Here is a 23,182-nt window from a genome sequence, read left to right as displayed (position 1 = left end):
ATTAACTGCTTAGAGAAGATAAGCAGCTTATAATACAGTAAGGGACAGAGCCAGATTTTGAACCCAGAGTGCAAAATTAACACATAGGGATACTGTATTGATTAAATACAATAACACATCTGAAATCTGTGTGTATGAATAAAAAAATAAGTTTGAGGTCAACCTCAGCAACTTAATGTGACTGTGCTAAAAATAGATTTTAAAAAAAAGTGGTGGGGGGGGGAATGTAGCTCAGTGGTAAAGCACCCCTGGGTTCAATCTCCAGTCCAAAAAAAAAAAAAAAAAAAAAAAAAAAAAAACCCACACATGATTGCAACACTTTTAATGGATAGTTTTAAGAATGTAGACTTCTGGAAGGTAGTGGTAATTTGTCGCACTAGATGGCTATCTAGAAAATTCCACATGTCTAAGTAAATACAGAATTCATTTGATATTAGTATATTCTTTTTTTGCAAATCAAAACTTTGTATCAATCTGTGAGCACTAATTAGAAGCATCTATTTTGAATATCTCGAATGTTTTCTAAAAAAAAAAGCATCCAATTAAAATTAAATATTTCCACATGGTGCATTTTACTAGGAATGAAAAATCAATATTAAAAGTTTATCAGCAGCTCTTGCATTTGTTTTAGTGTACCCTCATATAGGAAAAGTTTCATGACTATACTACTATTTAGTTGACATCGAAATAATTGTGTAGAATTCCAAAATGAAGCAAAAAGGTAGTGAGTCTGAGGGTGAGGATTGGAAGGCAGTGCCATACATTTCAACACAGGTAGAAGCAATCAGAAACTTCTCGGGTACTGAAGCCTGGGGTACCTTCCACATTGTAGCAGCTGCCGCATGTTCTTGGGTAATATATACAGAACTCCACTACTGCCCCCTGGAAACTTTGATTACAATAAGCAAAAAATTTGACTTTTTTGGTTGAAGTTAAGTTTTTTACTCAGCACATAGAGTCGTTTTCTCAACCTTCCATTTCTAGAAGCATGAAACATTTTGTTTTCTAATCCTATAGTTCCATCTGCATGTAATTCTCTTGCTCTTCATTGAACATTTGAAAGAAAAAAAAGATTTTCTTACCTCAATGAGACACCCTGTTGATTATTACTGACTGTATCCTAAAAATGGAAAAAACAGAAAACTCCTCTTTACCTGGAAATTTAGTATTTGCTGGAGTCTTTCCTTCATCTGATGACATCGCTGATTCACTACTGTGTCTAGTAAGGACAGTCTGCCCAAAAGACAACCCAAAGTGTCTTCAATGACGTCCCGGTTATCGCCATTCTCGGGAAAAGTTTGGGAAAACAAGTTCTTATTCTTATCCATTTCTTCAGACATTTCCTTAATGTCTTTGGCAAGGGCCTAGGGTTGATAAAGGAGAAACTTTGTTTCTGTGTTTAGATCGTTGAATCAGTATGCAAAAAAAGTCATTTCCTCATAGAAAATTCACTAAATCTTACTGCTTATTAATCACTACACCAAGGCCAATTCATCTTTTTTCCCCAGACTTCTATGCATCATAGGAAAGTTGGGGTTTTTTGGGGGCGGTCAGAGTACCAGGGATTGAACTCAGGGGCACTCAACCACTGAGCCACATCCCCAGTCCCATTTTGTATTTTATTTAGAGACAGGTTCTCACTGAGTTGCTTAGCACCTCACTTTCGCTGGCTTTGAACTCTTGATCCTCTTGCCTCAGCCTTCCTAGCCACTGGGAATTACAGGTATGTGCCATTGTGCCCAGTGGAAAGTTGCTTTTGAAGAGATTTTTTTTTTTCTCAGCAACTTTCCATCATTAGCTCATAATAGTACAAACTGATACAAAAAAAATAAATGAGTCTTATAAAGCACAATGTAGGAATCCAGTATTGTTTTTAAAGCATGTGTTTCATTATGTGGCAGATTGATGATATGCAATAGTTTTCTAGCATTTTGCGTTTTTCCTCCCCCTTTTTACACAATATAAGGGATAAAAATGCAAAGCAGGCATACAGATCTATGAGGCTTTTCTGTATTCAAACAATTCTGTCCTGCACTGTGTTACTTGGGAGTACACCTTTGTGCTTCATTAGACCTGTTTTATTCAGACCTTCATATTGGAAATTAATTACTCATTATCAAAACTCATCGAGCTTTAGGATCTCACACAGAAGCTGCCATACTTACCTCTTGGTTGAAGAGACACGTCTCTGTTTCTTCGGGCAGAAGTGCGGTGGCCACAAACAAACGCTCCTCAACGTCATCTAGCCAGGTGGAGGTGGCTGAGACTCCGTCGTACAGCTTTTGCTCCAGGTGCACGTTCTGCCTCTTGGCTCCTCCACCCTGGGAAGCAGCAGGTACGGGATAAGGAACCCATGACAGTGTTTTGAGGAATCAAAAATACTAGGAGGGACTCCAGGGACTAGTGGCTTTTGGTTTCAGGGCTCATCCCTCCTGTCGGCTCTCAGTGCTCATGCGCAGGGGTGGAACAGCTCTGCAAAGGCAGAGGGGACCCACGCGAGCAGGGCAAGGCCCAGCCAAGCCAAGACAAGCACACAGGGGCACAGGCTTACCTGGGACGAAACCTCCTGGAAGGCCTGGTTCAGTCCATCCAGCAAAGACGTCACTGCAGATTTGTCTTGTGCCTGCCCATCCCCTCTGTACAGTGGCACGCCGGACAGGAGTCGATTTGACCTGCTGTAAAGCTGCAGGCCAACAGGGACACCTTATTCAAGAGCATAGGCACTGTGTCCCCGTTTTCTCATTTAAGTGCTCACTGGAGGAGATGCTGCCTTCAGGAACCGAATGCTTTAAATTCCCCAGGCCAGAGCTGGTGACTCTTCACGCAGACCCCCTGGCTGGAGCAGGGAGGCAAGGTGGGAGCAGGCATGTCATGCCATGTGGTTTTGGACAGTGGGATAGAAATTCATGGCTCTGGAGACACATATGCAAGGGTCGCCAGACACAAGGGGACACACTGTGGCCCTTAGGTTAGATGCCTCTTCTTAGTTGGTCCTGGCCACTTATAGCCATATCCTCATGCCTGCTTTGACAGCTCCTGCTTCGCCCTCCCAGATGTCATGCAGTACTGACCCCTTTCTTTCCAGTTCAGTCTCCCCCAGTCCCTGAGCCAGTTGTGGCCAGAGTGGTAAGACCAACAGTAAAGGTCTTCGAATTCATCCTAACAAAAATTCGCTGTCTTGGTATGAGCCTAGATGGACATGCTCTGGCTCGGGACCTGGGCCTAGGCTCCTATTGCAGAATCCCAGAGCCACAACTGTGGTAGGCATCCCAGGCATGACTGGGTTCCTGGCTACCTGGTTACTCTCCAAACTCTCAAATTCCTCTGACTTCCTGTTATTCTCTGGCTTCTCCATAGAGTGAACTAACAGTGATTATTTACCTGGGACCTTCTGTGGCCATATTCAATTCCCTTGAACTTGGCATGCTTGGTGGAACCAAGCCCAATATCACACAGTATCCATCCCAGGACCCAACCTGACACAGGGGTCAGGAACCATTCTAGCTGACCACTGGCTTCCCTTCCTTCAGACCCTCTGAGGTTCCAATATGTTTTTCATTAAGACCTTTTAAAATTATTAAATACTGGAAGTAGCCATGGAAAATAAGATGACTTGACAACTTAGTTCCAGATTTGTGGTATTCCATTTGCCCTGGATGTGTATATCCTCAATTTTTATCCATAATTTTCCATGTGGGAAAAAATAAAATAAAATTTAATGGCCTATGCTAGTGAGGAGTCAGATATTAATCATGCTTGAGGGAAAATATTACCTGGAAATAAAATAAATTTTCACATAGAAATATACAATTATTAAGGGAAATGTGAAGCAGGCTTGTTGAGAAAAATATAGGTTGAATAATTTGCATCATATCTTAGTTTGGAATTGATAATGAAAATATAGATCATTGCACACATTCCCTTAGCATAAGGCACACATCTCTGATGTTTCTTAATATAGAAAAGCAAAACGTTTGATACCACTTGCTCTTGTTCCTGTTCCAGAACATTCTGTAGTAGTTTCTGCTTGGTACTAAATTCTTGGTGCAGGCTTTCCCATTTCATTCTCATCTGGTCTTCCGCAGATGATTTCTCCCCTTCCATCCCCAACTCCTGGGATAACACATCAGGTTTTTCGCTATTAGAAGAATAAATAGTCTAAGTTTACAATGTGTACAAAAAAAGCAACAAGAGAGGTCACATTGTGTGTCCTAGGCCTAAACTTACAAACTGGAGCAAGATTACCTTGGTCATTAGCTATGCCTTAAAAATATAAATTGAAACAGAAACACAGAGACTACAACTAAGTATAGTCTTATTCACAATTTAACTGTGAGCATAATGAATATTTTAAAAATACATTAACAAAAACTGCAGTATGATTATGGAGCGGCATCCTTTGATAGATAGTCTACAAATTAGTTCAAAACCCTGAAAATGTTAACTCATCTATGAGAGGTTTTACCATGACGTGAGCCTACAGAAGGTCAGTACATGCAATGGAAGGACAGAGCTTGGGGGAAGGAGGGGACCCTGAGAAACTGTGGCTTTGGAGTGAGCATCTAGATCAGAGCCCTCTCTAGAGGCAGGTATGGCTCAGAGTAAGGCACCTGCCTAGCATGAATGAGGCCTTGCTCCCTCCTTAGCACAGGAAGCGGGGAAAAGGAATCGCTGCTCCAGCACATTGCATTTGTGACACTGAGTAACGTATTACTTCCTCTGAGACTCAATTGTCTCACCTTACAAATGAAGACGGTATCCATCTTACAGAATTACGGAAAGAAAGTAAGATAACAAATACATAATGCCTACAACCCTATTGGGCAAACAACAGCCACTTAATAAATGCAACCTAATAAAAATGATAATGGTGACAATAATAATTGAGGGAGCTGAAGTTCTGATATTAATGTGTCAGGAGGTATTTTGAGGACCTGACTAGAACCATGGCATCTGGAAGGCACATAAGCTATGAATTAATATTTTGACAGTGCCTTTTGCTTGAGTGGAAAGAACTAACAAGTTCACTGGCAGCTAACTAATTCATTGGTAGTGACCCTGAAACCAATTTTTTTTCAGAGTATGTATAAATACAGGACTGTCTCAAGTAAGCCTTTTGAAGTAGGACTTAAGATTCCACAATCCTGTGATGCTGGGATTCTATTTCTAGGACATAACTCAGAGGATCTCTCCCATCTATTGGAGACATGCTAGGTACTTCCAATATGAGTAACAGCAAAGAAAGGGAAGGAAGGAAGGGTAAAACAGCAGCGAGCAGTTAGAATGTAGAACTAAGTCTGTTTTGACATTGTTGAGCTAAGAAAATAACATTGAATGAAAAAAAAGACAAAATGGTACAGATGCCTCCAGTTGAGGGTTTGCAACAATTAGTCTCTGGATTTTTCTGTGTTTTTTTTTTTTTTTTTTTTTTTAAGAAAGAAAAACATTTTAAAGTTCTTATGAAATCAAATCTCTTCATTATGTTTTCTTTTTATGTTTTCATAAAAATTTATCATTAAACAGGGGAAGAATTAAGATCCATATTCTTATATTTAATCATTGACACATGTAAGAAAACAAAACCAGCAGCAAATTAGTTTTCAGTTAGAACACAGCGTTTCACTACCCCCAAGGAAAATGTCCTTTCCGTTCACATTTATATCAATAAATTTCCAGTTGATTTTCTTAGGAGATTTGAAAGGAGCCCTCTATGAAGACCACATTTCATGCAGGTGCTACTGCTGCTGCTGCTGCTTTCTTTTGTTTAAATTAGAGCATTATAATTATATGCAGTGTCTGGGTTCATTTTGACAAAATCATACATGCAAGAAATTTGATTTCTTTAAAAATAAATTTCTGAGTATATAAAGCAGGTCATGCCCTTCCTACAGGGGCATCCCACACAAACCAGTTCACATTGGACAGCTGCAGAAAATCAGCAAATAATTATAAGACTTAACAAATACAATGAATTTAATGAAAAATGAATATTTCTTCCCTAGAAATGTTACTCTAACCCAAAATACAATTTTTCCTTTGGTTTCTAGAGATCACTTAATTTATGATTATTTGTTTGGTTGGTCCCCAGGGACTTGAAAGAACTGGCTGAACTAAAATCAACTCCATTTAAAGGTAAGTTTTCAAAGGAATTTGTGTAAAAGAATTTATATACATGAAAAAAAAAATTATCAGCAGTCTTCAAAGTGAATCTTGTATAGAAAGCCAGTACTTCTCTACAAATTTCTTTTAAAAATACTTTTATATTTGAAAAGAGCAATTTCCAGTTGTTTGTCTGTCATTTGGATTCTTTCCAGTGCTGAAGGTCAGGGAAGGAAAAAAAAATCATGGCAAAAAAATTGCAGAAGACCCAGCTACTTCTTCTTTGAAACTATACACATCCTGAGGATGAAATGTGTGCACGGGCTCTTTGTAAAAATAATGTTGTGGAAAGAAACAGAAAACTTCAAGGGACAGGCAAACATCTTAGAGGAGTTGGAAACAGAAAACGCTCAGTGAAGGCAAGGCTCAGTCGAGACGGGCTTGCTCCAGACACAGGTGTACTTATTTCTGACCTCATCTGCTCTTGTTTTCTTATATTCCCCACCCCCCTCTTTTTTGTGCAGTGCTGGAGCATGAACCCAGGGCCTTGTTCATACTGGGCAGGTGCACCCCCAGCTCCTTTTTTTACCATCTGTAAACATGATGACAAGAGATGTTTTTTTTAAAAAAATCCTCATGTTTTGGTCACAATTTTTACAGCCCAACTACAAATATCATTGTTGTTCATTATTATCGATTAATGTCGATTTAAAAGAATATCATTATTCTTTTAAAGCGACATTTCTTAACCATGTCACTATTTTTGGTTTCTTGGTTTTGCTTTCTTGTCTTGCATTCCTATGTGCTTTGTCCTAATGACCCTATTGCAATTGCATCTTGTCATTTATCCTTTATCACATGCCTTTGAAATCCATATATGTATATATGTGTTGGAAATTCCAATACATATTGACTCATTTACCACTTTTGATTCATTTATATATGCATAAATATTATAAAATCAGGGAAATATTTAATAACTATTTTAGTAATATGTATAACTACATCTACGTATATGATCAGCACTAATGTGATAGTCAGCACCATTCTGTCAGCACTGATTAAATATAAAGAAGTTTTTTTTAAAAAAAAAATGTTTCCCCAATCTAAATGGGAGGCAATGCAGAAAGAATTCTTTTTTTAAAAAGTCATATCATGTGCACATGTAAATATACCAAAGGGGATTTCACCTTTATGTATTAGTAAAAAGAATCAGTCAAATATAAATAAACAGATGAGTGAAAAGAAGTCTAGAAGAGGAAGGCGTACAGGTGAGAGGGGAGGGAAAAGGAGGGAGGATCATGAACTGAAGTCAAATTCCATGCACGTATGAGTGCGTTAGGATGAGCCCAATGCTACGTATAACTCTAGTAAAAAATATTTCCCATCTGCCCTCACCAAAGTTAGTTTGATTTATCCATATTCTATCTTGGTTTATATCCACATATACATTGCACTTTTCAATTTTAATTCACATTTTTGCCTAATATTGTATATATATTTTATGATACCGTTAAGTTTTAGATATACATTTACACAGATTTTCTTTAGTTTTTTTTTTCCACACCAGAGAGCATTTCTGCCTTTTCAATTATTTGGCATTATTAATATTATTTCAAAAACCACCTTCATAATGTACATACTTTCTCTTTCACATTATATTCCCCGGGAGGAGGAAAAATGTTCAGAAGTGGAAAACAAGGTCAAAGTTATTTGTGGAAAGATAGCACACACAAACACAGAGCTTTTGCTGAAACCTTTTTTAGTTTAAGTTGTCTAATATATCTTCTTGTTTGATAGTTCCAATTTTTTTGTTGCTGTTGTTGGTGTTGGGGATTGAACCCGGGGCTCTCAGTGTTCAACGAATGAGCTACATCCCCAATTCTTTTAAAAAAAATATTATTATTATTATTATTTTGAGACAGAGTCTCCCTAAGCTGGTGAGGCTGGCTTCAAATTTGCAGTCCTCCTGCCTCAGCCTCCTGGGTCCCTGGGATTTCAGGCATGTGCCAACCACCCAGTTTCACAACACTTTTGTGATGATGGCTGTTGTTTGTTATTTGAATTCTTCACATGAGCAACCCGAGGCTCAGAGTTGAGTGATATTTCCCAGGTGATAGCTCTGGAACTGGAATAAAACTCACAGCTGACTAAAAATTGCAGCTATCCCACTATGTTGCAATACCTTTACCTCCCTACCTTTCTAATCAAATTCTGAAACTTGGAAATTCTCCAACTTCCTTCATTTTCCTTTTAACATTTTTCTGTGTTTAAGACTTTCAAAGTCTCCACTCTGGACCCATTCCAAACTCAGGGACTTTACAGTAGAAATTACAGAAACTGACCCACTGAAAAAAGTCCAGATATTTTAGAGATTACATACTTTTTTTTTTTTTTTTGAATGTGGATAGAGGAAGATAAGCTCTTTAGGGGGAAATGCTCTGCAGTTACCTATAATTCACTTAGAAACATTATACATCCAATTTTCTAATGCATTTCCTATTTGATTTTGAAAATGAACTTATGAGCATCTTCTTTAGACAGATGGGCTCAGACCATGGGAAGTGAGCAAAGAAATTAGCTCTTAAGGTTACTGGTGAGGCTTGTGCTTTGCAATAAATACTCAACATGCAAGTACATTTAGTATTCTAAAGTAAAAACAAATGACCACATTTTTCATAGGACATTTGAAATAAAATTTTGAATGAGCTGATCCCATTTCTTCCAGTGTCGAGGAAACACAATTAGAAAAAGGGAAAGTCGAAGTGTTCTGAAACATACCCAAGGCCACCCGAGGCCTCTGAGGCTGAGTGTTGGGTCAGGATCTCCTCTCCACGACTGGCTACTGAGCGCAGGAGGCTCTTCTGTTCAGCTAATTCTTGTTCCAGCTCCTGATCAAGGGAGAGGACAAAAGCAAACACTTTTTGGTCATTTCATGGTCATTGTTGACAATCACAATTCTGTTTAGAAAATTCTCAGGGAACTTTGGCAGTAAGCTTTAAATTTGCACATTTCAAAAAAGATTTTATTTCAAGATACAATTTAGATAAATATTCAAACATATCTGTATTATATACTTTTCTTTTGCTTTGATAAAAGATATTTGAAAAAGCTGGGTCAATCATTGGGAAAATAAAATTTTACTGGACAATTGTGCCCTCTAGTGGCATAGAGTGAACTTTCACTTTTCAAAAACAAAAACAAAAACAAAAACAAAACCTGCTTGCCAGAACAGATTCTTGAAAGCACCAGCTTTCTGTATTCTTCACTTATTTTATTATTTATTTATTTATTTTTTTTTTGGCAATGCTATGAATGAAGTCAGGGCCTCAATAAAGCTGGGCAAGTATGCTTTTGCTGAGCTCGACCCCCAAACTCTTCTATTTTATTCAGAGACAGGTTCTCACTAAATTGCCCAGGCTGGCTTTGGACTTGATTCTCCTGCTTCAGCCTCCCAGCTGCTGGCATTGCAAGGGTGTGCCACCGCACCCAGCTCACTACTGTGTAAATTGGATTATCAACGGATTTGGTTTCATCTTCATTATTTGCAGGAGACTCATTTGTATTTTGGGAAAATCAAACATTTTAATTTGCCCTTTATACAATGGTATTATCAAGGACAAAAAAAAATCTTACTCATAAAACTCAGTTGTTTCACTAGGTAACAATTTACAACACGTTTTCTGATAGTGTCTACTTGAAAGTAAAAACAAATGACATTTCTTTGAAAAAAAAACACATGAAATTCAGATTTCCACCAATTCCTCAAGACCTTCCTGAGTTTAGTTTTGTTTTCTTGCAGTGCTGCATGCTGAACCAGGGACCAGCAGCATGTGAAGCAAGCTCTCTACCACTGAGTCACATCACCAACTTTTACTGTAATAAAGTAGACTCAAACGAGGGCTAATCTAAAAGCAGAGGTGGGTTATAGTTGAGTTATAGTATTTAAAAACTTAAAAACAAGATTTCCTGAAAGGCTGCCCTCTAAAATAACAATGGTCATGAGTAAGGACATGGAAAGGCTAATCACATCTTGCTTCATTCAAAGCAACTGGATTTTAGTAAAGAAACAGCATTTCCCTCCAGGTCTTTCCTTGGCAGATCTGTGGACTAGTGAGGGCAGGAGGAGCTTTACTTTCTGTTGCTGGAGACTGTTCTGCCTCTGGTGGGTCCTTGTGGTTCGAGCTTGAGCCAGCCATTCCTGCACACCGGGGCTCTGAGTGGCCGTGAGATCAACATCGCTGTCCTCCTTCTCTTGGGCAGCTCCCTGCTTTTAAGGAGGCAGAAGTCAAAGGTCATGCTCTCTACAGGAAAATCTTCACCAAAAATGGAGAGAATGCTTTTTTAGTGTGGTCTGTATGATAACCAAAGCTGCTCTGTTAGGATGTGAAGCCACATTCTTAAAAAGACAGTAACACAAAACCCATCTAATTTATGGCATTTTCAGGATTGAGAACAATGAACAGATAGTGATGCCCAGAAATATTTGAGGGGAAATCCACGTGTTTCCAATGTGGTCCACCAGATATTATTACAGAATTTCTTTTTACAAAAATGTAATGCTAGATCCTTTTATGATTTAAAAGAATAATACAAAGGTAAAGTGTTACTCAAATGATCCTTATAGACTACAATTCACTGCCTCTCCTGTGAAAGTGTCACCTTTTCCCTTCTCTGGGTCACATGATACATACCATGCAAGATATGGCAGGTACTTGCTTCCTAAAGATTTTTCTAAAAGATCATTTATTTATTTCTGTTTTGGTAAGGGGATGGAACTCAGAGAAATAAAACCACTGAGTTACACCCCCAGCCCTTTTATCTTTTATTTTGAGACGGGCATCTTTTTGTCATTTATTAAGTTGCTCAGGGCCTCACTAAGTTGCTGAGGCTGGCTTTGAACTTGATATCCTTCTGCCTCAGCCTCACAAATCACTGGGATTATAGGCATGTGCCCCCATGCCTGGCCCAAAAGGTTATTAATCAAAGAGATCTCAATGAATTTGAGAAGAAGTCCATAGCCCTATAAGGTAAGATATCATACTCATGAATTCAAGAAGAAGTTAAACTTGATTTTCAATTCCCACGGAAGAAAATTGATTGTCCCACAGAGACAAGGAGTCCAGGCGAGGGCTTCCCAGGGTGGCTGGGACTCCTCTGTCCCACCCTCCACACTCCAGGCTCTTGGGCCCTTGCTCCAGGGCTGCAGGATGTGGTCAACCACAGAGAATGACAGTCGCAACACAGTCACTAGGCAGGGACTCTCCCAGACACTGGATGTTACAGGCCTAGAGTTGAAGTGGTTCTGGAATTCTTGATTTTTGAGTGTCTGCTGTTTACATAGTTATATTTAAAGATTGTTCTGTAGGACAAATCCTTTGCTCAGGTATGAGAAAGCTTTAAGTGTCTTTTTCCCAAAGTGATTCCAAGTAGCACAAGAGAAATATTGTTTACCTGTGGGCAGGGTGGATTACAAATTCAAAAAATGAACTGAATCTTTAAAATGATTATTAAAAGACGAGATCTCTGAGAAATGAGGTCCCCTCCCTCTGCTACACCACCAGGCCACCCACTGCTTTGATGAAGTCTGAACAAGGACAAAGATAAAAATGTCCTTACACCTAGGCAAGAGCTCATCCTTCCTGCCTGGCTATTCTGCGGGAGTCTGAAAGGTGCCCAAATGCCGGACATCACGTGGCTTCGGTCTGAACAAGAGCCTTTCCACTCACCTGCATTTATGTCAAATGGCCAATCATGCAATTTTAATGTGACTCATTCGCTAAACACACATGAAGAATCGGGGTTCCACAAAGCAGAGGTCAGGCCAGGGTCCTGGCGGGGAGACAGACAATACCCCAACAAGAACAGCTGGAAAGCCAAGCTAGTGAGGGCTGCAAGGTCCGGGCCAGAGGTAAAGGGGCAGAGAGGGCAGGGGAGGCTTCTCAGGATGGGAACTGCTCTGAGCCCTGAATGAGCCCAGCAGAGACCCAGGCAGGCACCCCAGGAGCAGACGGCACGGAGGCCCTCTGAGGAAAGAAATTTGGGACACACAGAAGCAGTGAAGGGGCCAGTGTGGCTGGTCTGGTGGAGCAGAGAGCAGGATCACTGCTCAGGCTGTGTGCACAGAGCAGTGTCCCAACATCCATTCTGGAGATGCCTGCCCCACCCCGTGGTTCTTCACCAAGTCTGCCCAGGGATGGGACCCATGTTTCCAACCCACAGAGGCCTGGCTCTCCGTCTTATTTTCAGAATTCTACACTCACTGTCCCTGGGCAATAGACGGGGCTTATTCACCTTTCTGATTTTTCTCACTGGAATCTCAGGATTAAACTGCAGAATGTGTGAGGGAATGGACCGGCCCTTGGGCTTCCCACCATGAGTGTTGGTGCCTGGAGCTAAATGGGCTGAAGCAATCAGTCAAACTCAGAGGCAAGATTCTACCCACACACACACACACACACACACACACACACACACACACACAGCTCTCCCACATTGTTCTGAGCCCGTCCAAATGAGCTGGAAAAGATTTCCTTTCTTTCAAGGTGATCCAATGTTCCAGGAAAAAAAAAAAAAAGTGGCTTAGTTACAATCATGTTATGCCCTAAATTATGCTATTTGCATTTTGTAGGATTTTCAGAATGGGGGGCTGATCACACCCAGTTCATTAAAATCCCCTTCGTCTCCAGGAGGAAGGGGGAAGGGGACCATGGGAGGGAGGGAGGGGCAGGGAAAGGGGAGGTCCTGGGGATTGAAATCCATTTACTTTTGTTGGGAGCCTATAAGAATATGCCACCATGAAGCTCACCCTTCTGCATGATTATTAAATACGACTAATAATAACTAAAAGTAAACCATTAGAAAACCCCTCCCTCTCAGGTGCACTTCTCAGAGGTGAGCAGTGACCTTCCGGAAGGCGGGGCGTTTGGGGTGGGTGGGTATTCTTCCCACCCTGAAGCCCAGAATTTTCGACATGCAACAAGTTCTCTGCCCCCATCTCAGGGTGCTCCACCTCCCAGGAATAAGCTCCAGGAGACGCTCAGGGCTCTTCCACAGCGGGAGGAAGCAGTGGGTCAGACAGGACTGGAAGGGAAGGACAGGGCAGACACAGAGTGACCCTGTAAAGCCATTGCAATCAGAGCTGCTCCAGCTGGCAGGGCGGGGCCCCACCTGCTGGCATCTCCCGGGATCCAGGCCACTTCCTCTGGGCTCTGGTCTTCAGCAGAGGCTTGTTTCTCAGAGCCCAGCTGGAAGATTCCTTTGGAGACGTCTCCCCGACCCAGTGCCCACTCACCCTTTTTCTCAGGGTCCCATCCTTCCCAGAATAATGTGTGCTTGCAAAGACCCACAACTGCAGTGTCAGCCCTAAGAACACGCTTCACATTTACAGGCAGAAGGACATTTGGGATCTAGGACTTGGACCTGGGAAGGCTATCTTCCTTGGCTAATGGAGTCCACAGACTCAGGGGAGAATAACAGACTAAGCAGCAGACGCGCCGTATGTGTTTTCTATGTGGTAATGTTGGATTTTCAGTCTGTGAAATTTTCTCTGACTTAGTCATTTTGAAATCTAAGAGTTTAACCACAGGAAGCAAAAAAATAAATAAGAATCCAGGTCAGATTTCATTTCCTTTCCCCACGGGATCCCACCCATACACACACACACACACACACACACACACACACACACAGCCCTGGAGGCCCTGGCAGGAGAAATGTGATTTGGTAATTACTTTTTGTGAGGTGTGACAACAGTTTTCTCTGGGATCTGGGGACTAGGAAGTCAGGCAGCTTCTGTCACCAGAGTAGCACTGGGAAGGGCTACCAGAGTTGTTTATTTTGGAAATACTACACAGTGACCACTTATGCCAAGAACATTCCTTGGAAGATTAGTAGGATTGGGAGATGCTGAACATTAAATAAAACATATCTCTGTAAGGCATTTTATTATTTATAGAGGGCAAATTCTCTGCTCTTTTGATGTAGGATAATATGTGAAATGACCTGTATTCTTTATAATGGTACTGGAGATTGAACTCAGGAATGTTCCAGCACTGCGCTACATACCCAGAATTTTTTTCCTCCACTTTCATTTTTATTTTGAGACAGTTCCTTGCTAAGTTGCCGTGTCTGGACTCCAACTTGGGATCCTCCTGCCTCAGCCTCTCAAATTGCTGGGATTATTGGTATACACTACTGTGTCAGGCTTGACCTAAGCTTTTTTATGAAAAAAGTAATTCAAAACAGACTTGAATGTCAGCTCCCATTCAAGGACAGGACTTTACCAACTTGTGCATTCAATGGAGGACCCCCCCTCCCCCATGACCATTAGCTAATTTCATATCTGAATTATTTTTTGTGTTCTACTGAAGAGAAATTATTCTTTCCATGGCGCTAATATTGCAAAAAGGCTTACTTTTATTTCCATGGATGAAAAAATAACCTTGAAAAGGCAAAATTCTTTTTTTAACCCCATTAATATTTTATATGCTAGAAATTCCATTAGAAGAAAGATGATAGAATTTATAGCTATTTTTAAAATAACCATTGACTGATTCCAATGCAGTAAAACACTACCTCATTTTTACTGTCTACACATCACCCAGCAGCACTCTCAGGAAAGTTTATACTTGGGGCAGAGTCAGAACTTTATTCAATTTAAATAATTCCTGTGGCATTGAGCAGGATTTGCTGGGTGAGGGCCCACGGCCATGTCAGCATGCTCAGCCCAGCCTGGACCCATAGCATGCCAAGAGTACCTCTATAAATAACAAAATTCTTTATTTATTTAAAATTTATTAAATTCTCAGTGGAAACAGCTGGTCATCACTGTCACATTGCTATGATTTCAGCATCTATTGTAAGCATTATTTGCATTAAAATCCTTAGGATAAACTCAGTGCTGTAGTACACGCCTGTAATCCCGACAATTTGGGAGGCTGAGACAGGAGGATCGTAAGTTTGAGCCCAGCCTGAGTCACTTAGGGAGACTCTGTCTCTAAATTAAATAAAAAAGGGCTGGGGATACAGCTAAGTGATAGAATGCTTGACTACCATGTTTGAGATCTTGTGTTCAAACCTCAAAACAAATCCTCAGGGCAAAAATTTTTAACTTTAATACCATATGTTCCTCTTATCTGGTTTTACTTCCTCTAGTTTCACTTGCTATAGTTGACCATGGTTGAAAAACATTATTTGTGTTGGTTCTCCAAGACAGAGAGAACAAATTCACTGAACTTTCATTAAAGTTTATTGTTATAAGTGTTCTGTTCTATTATTAGTAATTATTGCCAATTTCATACTATGGTGCCTTTTATTAAAAAAAAAATCACACCTTCTCATAGGTATGTACATATAGGAAAAACCTAGCATGCATAGGGCTGGGTTTCCCACCCCCACTAGAGGTCTTGGGTCATCCCAGGGGAGAAGGGGGCACTGACATATTATCATCCCTAGTTCACAGATGAAGAAACTGATGATAAAGAAGCTGCAGAAAGCTCTTTGGTCCAGGCCACCTAATTAAGAACTGGTAGAAACAGTGCAGCTGTAGGATGGTGGCCCAAGAGGGACTCCAGGCTTGTGGGGATGCTTTAAACTATTGTGTTAGAAATGTCAATATGTAAAAACCAGAGATTTTATAAATAAATCCAAATTTCCCATCTATTGAAGAGCTACCAGATCTAGCAACGGTCCCTGTGACTCCAGATACGAGCAAAATGGGCTGCTCCTTAGATGTGAGACCCACTTGCCCAGGGCCTGACTGGGCCTGATCCCCTCATTTGAATGCCCTTCCCAGGTTCTGAGCCTTCAGATTGGTGGTCACTGACGTGAATCCCAGGGGGTACACAGGAGCATCCGGCCACCCTTCCTTTCCCAGCTGCTTGAGGTACAGGGCAACATGAGGCCACTGCATACGATGGCTAACCCCCGTCAAACACTGGAACCTTCCTCTTTCAGTGGCTTTAGAGATCACATCACTACAGAGCACCAGGGAAACCCAAAAGGCATCACATGGTACAGGATAAAACCTTGAACAAAACTAATGGAGCTGTGCACTTTCACACTTAGAAATATCATTCTAGCTTGTGCAATTTGAATATTTTTAACATTTTTTAACTTTAATTATAGTCGGGTTGCATTTTGAGGAGGTAAATTTATCTATTTATTTTAATTTTTTGGGCATATTATAATTATATATAGCAGCAGGATTCACTGTGACATACTCATACACACCCCCAAACAGGATTTGGTCAATTTAATTTCCCAATAGCTCCCTTCCCCTCTCCTCCTCCCCTGGTCCCCTTTCCTCCCTTTGTCTATGGTTTCCCTTCTATTTTCATGAGATGTTCCCTTTCCCCCTCTCTCTCCTTTTTCCCTGTTTTTCTCTTTAGATTCCACATATGAGAGAAAACATATGACCCTTGTCTTTTCGAGTCTGGCTTATTTTACTTAACATACATGTTCTCATTTCCATCTATGTTGTTGGAAATGACAGCATTTCATTCTTCTTTATTGACCGAGTAAAACTCCACTGTGTATAAATGCCACATTTTCTTTGTTCATTCATCTGCTGACTGACACCTAGTTGGTTCTATAACTTGGCTAGTAAGGACTGTTATGAACATGGGTATGTGTGTATGGCTGCTATACCCTGATTTTCTTTCTTATGACTAAATACCAAGGAGTAGTATAGCTGAGCCATATGGTAGGTCCATTCCTAGCCTTCTGAGGAACCTTCATACTGATCCAGAGCACCCACACTAATTTACTGTCTTACCAACAGTGCATAAGCACTCCTTCCCCCACCTCCCGCATCCTCCCCAACATTTATTATGTTTTGTTCTTAATGATTGCCATTCTAACTGGACTGAGATGAAATCTTAGTATTGTAATTAGTAATCACAATACTAGTAACTAGTATTAGTAATTTTGGTTTGCTTTTCCCGGATTGACCAAGATGTCAAGCTTTTTCTTTATGTATTTGTTGACCATCTGAATTTTTTCTTCTAAGAAGTATCTGCTTAGTTTATTTGCCCATTTATTTATTGGGTTGGTTTTGGGTGCTGTTTTTTGAGGTTTTTATATATTCTACATAAACTGTCAGAAGAGTACCTGGGAAATATTTTCTCCCATTCTGTAGGCTCTCCACAATTTTTTTTTCCTGAAGGATGTAAGTTTAAAGGGAAAGTAGTATTTTGTTTTTATTGGCATTAATTTATCCAATAGAGAGTTCAAACCATCTTTTCACATGTTCATCGGCCATTTCTTTTTATTTTTGTTTGAGGTATCTCTTTATACATTTTGACCCTATTTCTATTAGGCCATCATATCTTAGTGACTTATAAAAGATTTGTGAATTACATAGTTTCTTCCCTATTTGTCTTTTATCTTGGTTAATTTTCTTTCTTTTTTTTTTCATCAAAACATTTTTACTTTCATAAAGTAGTATAAGAAAAACTAAAATTCTGGCTTCAGGGCATACTGGCAGAAATTTTCTGTCTTATGTGATTAAAAAAACAATATTTATACATAGGATACATTTCAGGTTAATTTTTACATTTAAATCTTTAACCCATCTGTGATACATTTTTTTTCAGCTTAGAAAAAAAAAGGAGGAGGAGCTGGGTATGGTGGTGCATGCCTATAATTCCTGTGATTCAGGAGGCTGAGGCAGGAGGATCCTGAGTTCAAGGCCACCCTCAGCAACTTTGCTAGACACTGTCTCAAAATGAAAAATAGTAAGGATTGGGGATGTAGCACAGTGGTAGAGCACCCCTGGGTTCAATCCCCAGTATCACAAAAATAAATAGGGTAAAAGACCCAGCTTATCATATTTCAAGTGATTTGCCTATTTATTTATGGAGAGAGTCATGTTTTGTCTACTGACTAGTAATGCCACCCTAAACATTTACTATATTCCTCTATATGCCAAGATCCCTTTCTGGAATATTTATGCTGTTAAATTTTTACTTATATATTTTTGTGCCAATGTCAAACTATTTTAATTATGCAATATTACATTTTAATATATTAGACTAATGACCCCTTATAACTCTTCATTTTCAGAACTTTACAGTTATTTTCTTCTTCTTTTTTTTTTTTTGTAATGGAAATTGAATTCTGGAAATTCAGTCTAGGGCCTCACACAAGCAAGCACTCTACAACTGAGGTACATGTCCTATTTTATAAAATTTTAAAAATACATATATTAATACAGGGTCTGGCTAAATGGCCGAGGCTGTTTTTGAACTTTTGCCTCCTGTCTCAGCCTCCCAAGTAGCTGGGATTCAAGGCATGTACCACTGAGCCTGGCTTGTTTTTTTGTTTGTATATATGAAAGTTACAGATTATTTGTTTATTATAGTACTGAGGATTATTATTAACAAACCAATGATCTTCCTAAATTCTTCCATGGTTTCTGAAAGTTTCAAGTTGATTAGATTTGATTTCCCTGATCATATGATTAGCAAAAAACTGAAAAATACATACATTAGTTCAAACTGAGAAAATATATAATCTTGTGTTATATTTCATCTTACACTGAGAAAATAGAAGACAGAGGCTAATGGCTCCAGACCAGATCTCTGCCCTGAATTTCCACCACTGCTTGACATTTTGATAGGCATCTTGACCTAAAAACAATCGGTTGACCCAGCTGGTCCTTCTTCCCCCAAATCTGCTCCTCATCTCTATGACCCAGCATCCGACAAGTTCTGACACCTGCTCCTCTGTGCCATGATGATTTCTTCCCTGGTCCCTCAGTTTCCACCCTGGTCCCCTATAACAGGTACAAGGTCATCATATCAGTGCTCTGTTCCCAAAGACTCCAATAACTTCTCATTTTCAAAGTCAAAGATGCTCACAAGGCCCTTCAGTCCCAGGGCCTCTTGTTGCCCATTTCTATGGTCTGAAGATGTATGTTTTCCCTGAATTTATACCTTGAAATCTATTTCCCAGGGTGGTGATATTAGGGGGTGGGGACTTTAGGTGATTACTAACAAAATGAACTCTCTTATAAAAAAGAGCCCAGAAAACTAGATATTCCCTGCCACCAAGTGAGGAACAGTGAGAAGACACTATTTATGAATCAGAGAGAGAGAGAGAGAGATCTCTCCCTGGATGCTGAATCTGCTGGCACCTTGATCTTGGATTCTCAGCTTTCAGAACTGTGAATAATACATCTCTGTTGTCTGTAAGCCACCAGATAATGGCATTTTTGTTATAGCAGCCTAACAGGCTAAGGCATGGTCTGATCTCATTTTCTACTGCTCTCCTCTTACTTACTCCTTTCCTGCCACACTGACTTTGGACAGACTGGGAACCTTGGTACTTGCTTCCCTTTGCCTGAAACTCTCTTCCCTCACATCCACATGGTTCATCCTTCAGTGTAAACTTTGCAAAGATTCCTTAGCTACCCTGTTTAAAGCTGCAAATCCTCCCAGCCCTGCCTTTCCCTATCCTCTTGCCTTTTGCTAGGTCACCAATAATTTTTTTATAATCTTGTTATATAATAATTCATTCTAATTTTATTTATTACCTGCCCCCTAAACCTTAATCTCCTGAAGATAGGAACAGATATAGATATAAGTTGTTTTTTCATGCTCCTTCACTCCATCACATATAAAAGTATCTGGCACACAGTAACTCCTCAACAAATATTTGCTTAGGTTTTGCATAGGATGATAACAGTAAGTTATAGATACTAAGAAGAATGAAAGTGCTGCATAATTATAGTATAAAAGGTGCATGGGAGGAACTTAATGAAAGTTTTCTAAGGTCTATTGCTCTGGAGGGAGATTAGTATATTAACTTAGAATTTATTAGGTATGCATGGTAAAACAGAGGGGATTAAAATCAAAAAAGATCACTCAGTCACTTAAAAATATGAATGTCAAAAACAAAGAATAAGAGAAAGAGCAGGATGAAAATAGAAAACAAAGAGTAAAATAATAAAAGCTAAAGAATCAGTAATCATGATAAACTTAATGTATTAAACTTGCCTTTTAATCCATTTTCATTATTAGGGATTTTCATTATTAAGTATTTAAAATCAAGAAAATATGACTAACTGTTCTTTACAAAAAATAACCCTATAACATAAAAATACAGAAAGGTAGAAATCAAAGGTAAGTTAAAAGATAATTCAGGCAAATATTACATAAAAAGCTGTAGCAATATGACATGAAAATTACCACTAGAGAAAATTAAGATCCCTACACAATATGAAAAGGTTCACTTCACCTGAAATATATGATGATCCGGCTTTAACCTAATCAGTGGATTAATCTCTGAGGGGATTAACTGAATGGTGACTGGAGGCAGGTGAGGTGTGGCTAGAGGAAGTGGTTCGTTGGGGGCATGGCTATGGGCTATATATTTGTATCTGACAAGTGGAGAGTCTGCTTTCTGATCACCATGTGAGCTGCTTCCTTGGGCCACACTCTTCCACTATGCTGTTCTGCCTCACCTTGAGCCCTGAGGAATGGGGCTGGCCTCTGTGGACTAAGACCTCTGAAGTTGTGAGCCCTCAAATAAACGTTTCCTCCTCTACAGTTGTGTTGGTGGGGTCATTTAGTCACAGATGCAAAATAGCTGACTGAAACATGGGCACCAAATAAAAGAGTCTGAGCATATATAAAGAAGTGAAGGTGGGAGAAATAAAAAAGAAATAGAACCACGTTGCAGCATATCTACATCCATGACCTGCCTTTCAATTTGGGCATAATTATTTGTACTTTCTTTTCCCACAACTGCAGTTCTTATGTTGGTGGCATCAAGTAATTCTAACACAACTATTTAAATTCTGTGCTGAAGTCAGTGTAAATCACAGAGCATGCTGACGGGTCAGTGTGGTAGGTGTGCATCCCACCCACCTCTCCCTCTCTGGACCACACACCTGAAGAGACCCTCCAGCAGCAAGCCCTCACCTGGATGTTGAGCTGCTTGTCGTGCAGGGCTCTCTGCAGCTCCAGGAGGCTCCCCTTGAGGGTCCTCAGCTTCACCGCCAGCTGCTCAGCCTCATCCTTGGTGTGAGCCTTGCCCTCCAGCAGCAGGTTTTCATTGTGGACGGACAGCTCCGATAAGGCCACCACCTTCTGCTCTATTTCCACCAGCATATTCTGGAACAAGAGAAATAAGGATGGCATTCGCACATCCTGCCAGCTTCTGCAAAGACTGTTTCCCAGGGCAAAACACAACTGCCTTTAACCCAGCGACCAGGCGTCCGTGACGTTTCTGTCCTTTTCCCACAACCTTGAAGAACGGTTTATAGATTTTTTTAAAATTGCCTAAGCTTTTGCAATTTTTCTATTTTTGATGATTAGATATTATACCAAAAAATACAAGGAAAAACCACATGGGAAGTACATTTTATATCTACCAACACATAGGAAGAAAGATCTGCCTCAGTGTTACCTCATTTTTATTATTTTATATTTTAGTGTTAGATTGTGACACTAATTGATTAATAATATAAAAAAATCACATGATGCTCATTTTCCTTGCCAACTTTAAAAAAGGATCCTCTGCTTCTCTGGGTTGATTCTTCTCAGGTTGCTGCTTTGATTTCTTGTTTTAGCTTCATGGATTTTTTTTTTCTTTTCTTTTTTTTTTTTTTGTACCGAGGATTGAACCAGGAGCACTTAACAACTGAGCCACATCCCCAGCCCTTTTTTATATTTTATTTAGAGACAGGATCTCACTGCTTAGGGTCTTGCTAAGTTGCTGAGGCTGGCTTTGAACTCACTATCCTCCTGTCTCAGCCTCCCAAGCCACTGTGATTATAGGCATGCACCACCACACTGATGCATCATGGATTTTAACCTTATATTTCTAAAAATGTTTCCTTGTTTCTGTGAAAACCCTAGTGCTATAGGGTTTTCCTTTAAAATGTGAAATTAAATCCAGGGAAAACGCCAAATAATCTCCTTTTTTTCAAGGTAGAAGCTCGATAGTAAGAAAAACAGAATGGTATTAACACCAAAATAGATATGCAGACCAACAGAACAGAATAAAAGACAGAGAAACAAGCCCACATGAATGCAGTTACCTTATTCTAGACAAAAGAGGCATAAACATATACTGGAGAAAAGACAGCTTCTTCAAGTGGTGCTGGGAAAATTGGAAATTCATATGTAGCAGAATAGAAAATTAACCCCTAACTCTCACGCTGCACAAAACTCAACTCACGGTGGATTAAGGACCTAGGTATCAGACTAGAGACCCTAGACCTACTAGAAGAAAATGTAGGTTCAGCACTCCATCATGTCAGTTTAGGAGCTGACTTCCTCAACAAGACTCCTAAAGTGCAAGCAGTAAAATCAAGAATCGATAAGTAGAAAGGTATCAAACTAAAAAGCTTCTTTACAGCAAAGGAAACAATCAAAAGTGTGAAAAGAGATCCTACGGAATGGGAGAAAGTCTTTGCCACCTACACCTGAGATAGATCATTTATCTCCAGGATAGACAAAGAACTCAAAAAACTTAACACCAAAAAATCCAAATAGCCCAGTCAACAAATGGGCAAAGGAACTGAATAGGCACTTCACAGAAAAAAAAATACAAATATATTGTTGAACGCAGGAAAATTACATCAGATTTGTTCTACTCTCTTTCCTATTCCTATCCCCTCACCCTTCCTTCTTTCCCCTTTGCCTATGGTAAACAAATATATGAAAAAATGTTCAACATCTCTAGAAATTAGAGAAATGCAAATTAAAACTACACCAAGATTCCATCTTACTCCAGTTTTTAATGGCAACAATCAAGAATACAAGCAACAATAAATGTTGGTGAGGATATCGGGAAAAGATATACTCATACATTGCTGGTGGGACTGTAAGCTGGTGCAATCATTCTGGAAACTCTGGAAAGCAGTAGAGATTCCTCAGAAAACTTAGAATGATTGACTCAGTTATCCAATTTCTCAATATATACTCAAAGAAGTTAAAATAAGCATACTCTAGCAATGCAGCCACATCAAAGTTTACAACAGCTCAATCACAACAACTAAGTTATGGAACCAATCTAAGGGCCCTTCAACAGACGAATGGGTAAAAAAAAAAAAATGTGGTATATCTACAAG

The 23,182-nt window shown here is 39.7% G+C and overlaps 1 protein-coding gene across 15 annotated transcripts in view; it reads right to left on the bottom strand.

Moving 5' to 3' along the window:
* Positions 1–23,182, bottom strand: part of Syne1 (spectrin repeat containing nuclear envelope protein 1) — a 428,203-nt gene that overhangs the window by 105,544 nt on the left and 299,477 nt on the right. For 11 of the 15 annotated variants that reach the window (XM_078018867.1, XM_078018877.1, XM_078018878.1 and 8 more), the window contains 7 exons: positions 21,027–21,218; positions 10,235–10,369; positions 8,881–8,990; positions 3,982–4,138; positions 2,552–2,683; positions 2,166–2,321; positions 1,155–1,364 (listed from right to left, as the gene is read on the bottom strand). In XM_078018867.1, coding sequence (XP_077874993.1) covers positions 1,155–1,364; positions 2,166–2,321; positions 2,552–2,683; positions 3,982–4,138; positions 8,881–8,990; positions 10,235–10,369; positions 21,027–21,218 — 1,092 coding nt within the window. The remainder of the gene's footprint in view (positions 1–1,154; positions 1,365–2,165; positions 2,322–2,551; positions 2,684–3,981; positions 4,139–8,880; positions 8,991–10,234; positions 10,370–21,026; positions 21,219–23,182) is intronic. The other 4 variants (XM_078018868.1, XM_078018872.1, XM_078018874.1 and 1 more) reach the window with 1 other exon arrangement.

The sequence above is a fragment of the Ictidomys tridecemlineatus genome, chromosome 8, assembly GCF_052094955.1.
Source record: "Ictidomys tridecemlineatus isolate mIctTri1 chromosome 8, mIctTri1.hap1, whole genome shotgun sequence".
Lineage (NCBI taxonomy): Eukaryota > Metazoa > Chordata > Mammalia > Rodentia > Sciuridae > Ictidomys > Ictidomys tridecemlineatus.
The sequence above is the reverse complement of the archived record's forward strand: the minus strand, read 5'-3'. Positions and strand labels throughout refer to the sequence as shown.